The sequence below is a fragment of the Glossina fuscipes genome, unplaced genomic scaffold (genome assembly GCF_014805625.2).
Source record: "Glossina fuscipes isolate IAEA_lab_2018 unplaced genomic scaffold, Yale_Gfus_2 142, whole genome shotgun sequence".
Taxonomy (NCBI): domain Eukaryota; kingdom Metazoa; phylum Arthropoda; class Insecta; order Diptera; family Glossinidae; genus Glossina; species Glossina fuscipes.
The window spans coordinates 1,429,344-1,434,216 of NW_023998485.1; the positions used below are offsets into that span (position 1 = coordinate 1,429,344).

Genomic DNA, 4,873 nt, shown 5'->3' on the forward strand with positions numbered 1-4,873 from the left:
TCGAGAATTCGCCTTGGTCATACAATTGCAACTCACCAATGGATCCTTTAATTTGCCAGAATTCAAAGTTCGATAGTCATCCGCGGGCAAATCAGCCAACGGCCCTAAAACTTTAATATTTTTTATATCTAATATTATACCGTCCAAACCAATTTTTGTGCGTACTATTTGGGCTTTTAATTTAGTCTTAAAATCGGCCAAAAATAGCGAATTGAAAACGAAACAAATGAAATTGTTTATAAATCAAAGGTAGACACAAAGTAGACACAAAATAGCGAATTCAAAAGAAAACACATGAAATTGTTTATAAATCAAAGGTAGACATAAAGGTAGACACAAAATAGCGAATTGAAAAGCAAACATATGAAATTGTTTAAAAATCAAAGATAGACACAAAGGTAGACACAAAATAGCCAATTGAAATGAAAACTTATGAAATTGAATTGAATTCACGACAAGTGTGAAAAGCAAATCGAGTGTGCTGAAATACTACATGAAACCAGAGAGCGTAACATTAAATTGACCACTGAAGTGGATCTTTAAAGCAAAAACATTTTAACAAGTGGATTTCAGACTCGCTGATTTAATTACTCTCAGATGCTTATGAATTGAGGTGGATTTCAGGCCCGTTCATTTAATTACTCTCAGATGCTTGTGAATTGAGATGGATTTCAGGCCCGCTCATTTAAATTACTCTCATATGACTGCGAATGTTTTCAGGCCCGCTCATTTAATTACTTACATCAGTGTAAAATAAAAACTAAAGTAAACAAAGGCTAGTGGCTATATTTCTATAATTTATAGTGACGATGGATATATGGATATATGTTAACTCGCGGATCTGATGGAGACATACGAAAATGGCAAGTTATTGATTGAGTTTTGTCATGCAAGTAAAATAACTAAAGAAAAAGAAAAGTATTCTCTGAAATCATATGTTGATTGGCCATTTTCTGTTAAGACGACCGATGTGTTAAAAAAACCTCCAAAACTGTCAAAGTAAAGAAATAAATAAAAACAAAACAGAAGAACGAAAAAGTAATGAAGTAAAGAAAGCACAGTGTAAATCAAATTCTGTTTATATTATTTACACAAACTTAAAGGGTTTTTTTTTTAAGGAATCATTCCAATAATCGGTTTGAACAAATTCCTAATAAGATATCAACGATAAATTCTTCTTACATACAATAACCCAAACTTTAATAAAGCATTGACAAGACAAACTGTCTGTTGATACAAATGAAGTTTGTAAAATTGAACAAGTTAAGAAATTTAATATGAAAGCATACATTTATTAATAAAAAATAAATAAACATTAGTTGCTAAATATCCCAAAGTTTTCCTTTGTTTTGTCGACGGCTTTGCATTTTAACAGAATTGAATCCCTTTTGTTGGTTAAGTTGGGTATTTGGTCTGTTATTTAACAGAATTGAATCCCTTTTGTCGATGAAGTTGGGCATTAGGTCTGTTATTTAACAGAATTGAATCCCTTTTGTCGGTTAAGTTGGGCATTTGGTCTGTTATTTAACACAATTGAATCTCTTTTGTCGATTAAGTTGGGCATTTGGTCTGTTGTTTAACAGTTAAGTTTGGCTGATTGGCGTTAACATTTAAGTTGTTAAGTTGGGCATTTATTTTTTAAAAGCGACTCTGTGTTTTGCCTTTCAACAGGGAATTTAACGAGGACTTTGTTTAAAAATTATCACGGTTTAATTCTAAGCTAACTTGTAAAATAAAAGAAATTAAGAAATTTTATATGAAAACACACATTTATTAATAAATAATATTCTAAAATGAAAGAAATTAAGAAATTTCATATGAAAACATACATATATATAAAAAGAATAAAGAAACATTAGATACTAAATAAATTGTAGAATTTAATGAATCGAACACGCTTCAATAATTTACGAACTATTTAGATGTTTCATTAAAATTCACGCTCGCGATAATCGTTAGCATCCGTTTCATTACTACCGACTTTAATGTTTTATGTATTTATAATTACCTGTAGGTTTCTGTTTTCATATAGCGCATATAAATATTTTATCACATTATATCGTAGCTGCACAAATAGTCGAACTTTAAACAAAACAAAAATTTCCATCGACTTCCAGTTTCGTTTAAAGTTATTACTACAATCAAAAGCTTTAGTGTATACGTAAAGCTAAGTTATTTTCTAAGTTATAATAGACATAAACCGTTAAAAATTACAAAACTTAGCATATAGCTATGCTATTTCTTAAACTGTACTCAAAGCATCTAAAGTTTTAGTGTTTACCATATTGCAAAGTTGTTCTCCGAGTTAATATCAAGTGGTGAGACATACGATAAAAAAACAATAAACCAGCATTTCGTTTTTAGTTGTTCAGCAGCAGACAAAACCAGCACTTAAATACAAACTATCAATGAAATCATCTTCTGAACGGACTTCCTAAACTAGTAGTGTCCATCGAGGAATCTTTACCGAGTCCGGGCGTGCAGGAGGCCCTAGACACAAAGAGGTATAGCTTGATAGAAGTGCTTGTGATATCTTGTCCGCGAAATTGTCTCTAAGATGATAGCGTGCACCGGCATACTTACTTACGTTATGGAAATCCAGTCGAATATCACGACTTAGGTAAACAATAGAAAACGTGCTTGGCTGCTGAGTCCGTTAAAAGTACTATTGTAGATTGAAGGCGATAATCACGAATCGAAAAACACAAAGTATTCAAATCCCACCATCGACCAATCACGGAAATACTTGCCCGCTGCAAGCACACAATAATAATTACACATAACGGTCAAAAATGCGAAGCCTCTTTTAATTTTAAAACAAATTTTTTAGAATGGACCACTGTTACAGATAAAGTTAGATATAGATATGTATATATAGGTAATGCCGATGACCGTGTCCTTAATTTATTGTTTAAAAGTAATTTTAATATTTCAACATCGCTCTCTCTTCTTCCCCCGTTTCACGCTTAATTTATAAACATATAATTGGTTGCGACTCGTTTCACGCTTAATTTATAAACAACCATTTGGTTGCGTCCCGTTTCACGCTTAATTTATAAACAACCATTTGGTTGCGCAATACCATAATCAGCTGCTTTCTCAAGAAAAAACATTAAATTATTTAGGAAAAGATGTAAAAATTTTTTTTTTTGAATAAACGCAATTATTAAAATCAAGTAAAAAAGCCGTAATTTGAAGAACGTTTTCGGATTAAAATTATAAAATTGCATTTGTGGTTGAAAGGCGGAAAAATTGAAACGATGTTAATACAAAAAAAAAGTAGTGAAATTTGCTCAAAAACTTGAGAAAAAAATGTCCCGTAGTCGGAGTTGGTTCGGTGGCGCTTGGAATAAACCAAAAAACCGTTTATCGTTGGAACGTATTTATATAATATTTATATAGTATTTTAGAAAAAATACAACGGTATCCGAGAGTAATTGGGGTTTGCTGGTAGAATCGTTAAGGAGAAGAGGTATATCGGAAATATTAATATGGGATGATCAACATGACAGTTCGGTTTTCGAGTAAACAGTGCTTAATAACTCACTCTTTATAATTATGTATTAATTATTTTCCTTTTTCCAACTTTTTCCTACAGATTTAAAACTTGTTAAATAATGGAGGATGACTTCTTTAACGTACTCGACGCAAAAAGAGAGTTAAGACAGGGTATAGTGGAATGTCAGAAACGTGGTTTAGTGTACAGCGTCAAATGGTTAGCTGAAATGTGCCACGGCCTTGCGGACGTGGATATTGACGGCGAGGATGAAAAAGATAATTTCGGTATTAAAATGTTGGAAGGCATAGTACCGAAAGAATATGATAATTATTCTCTGGCTAAAAGTTACTTTGATGTACGTGAATATGATAGAGCTGCTCATTTAGTGCGTAATGCTAGTTCTCCAGTTCCCAGATTCCTTCATCTTTATGCCATTTATATGGCAGTGGAGAAACGACGGTTGGATTCGTCCACGGATCAATCGAATATAAATGACTCAGTTCACTTTAAAGACCTGGGTGAGATTTTGGTTACTTTGCGGACAGAGCATTCGCGAAATAAATTAGACGGTTAAGGCATGTATTTTGTTTTTGTTTATTTATTTTATTCCACTTATACTAGAAACTCAACTAAACAAATAACAGTCGAGTTCAATAGGCTCTTAATGCAAAACTAATATTAATTAACAATAAAATTGAGTATGAGCATAATAAAACAAATAAGAAGAAAAAAAAAAGAAAAAGAAAAAAAAGCATGTACACTATCAGCATAGGAGCACACTTACAACCGGTACAGGACCAAATTGCAAATGAACCCCTAAGCCATCGCAAACATGCATAAGCCTGGCAACCGATAATAAATTGACAATAATTCACTTTCGAAACGTAACGACTTTTTAAGGATAAAAGCTAGTTTAAGTACGACATAGGTAAATCGCGCGTATTAAACAATGTTGCTTTAATGGACTTTAAAGAGTCCGATAACGAGAATAAGTGGTTTATACGGTGTTGCGATAGAAGAGCAAAAGCGACCAAGGAAAAAGAATCGCAAACAATCAGGAAAACATTAAAAAGAATAATAATTTCTTTTACATATATTTTTATATATATTAATAAAGCTATTTCACATATATAATAAAGCTATTATATAAATAAAGCTATTTGTATTTAAATATAAATTATATAAATTAATACACAGCAATAGGAAAGGCCGAATGCTTTTGGTTTTATGGTGTACTCGTTGTTTTGTTGTTGTTTTTTTTGCATTGATTTGTCATGTTAACAGAGCTTTTTATTTATTTTTTTTGTCTTTTTACATTGTTTTAATTTAACAGATATAAATGCCGGCGGCTTTGCAATTTAACAGTTTATTTCT

At 31.8% G+C, this 4,873-nt stretch overlaps 1 protein-coding gene across 1 annotated transcript; it reads left to right on the top strand.

Moving 5' to 3' along the window:
* Positions 1–3,617: 3,617 nt before the first annotated feature.
* On the top strand, positions 3,618–4,073 carry LOC119641069 (cell division cycle protein 23 homolog). The gene has a single exon (XM_038039499.1). The coding sequence runs from the start codon at positions 3,618–3,620 to the stop codon at positions 4,071–4,073; it is 456 nt and encodes a 151-aa protein (XP_037895427.1).
* The last annotated feature ends 800 nt before the right edge of the window (positions 4,074–4,873 follow it).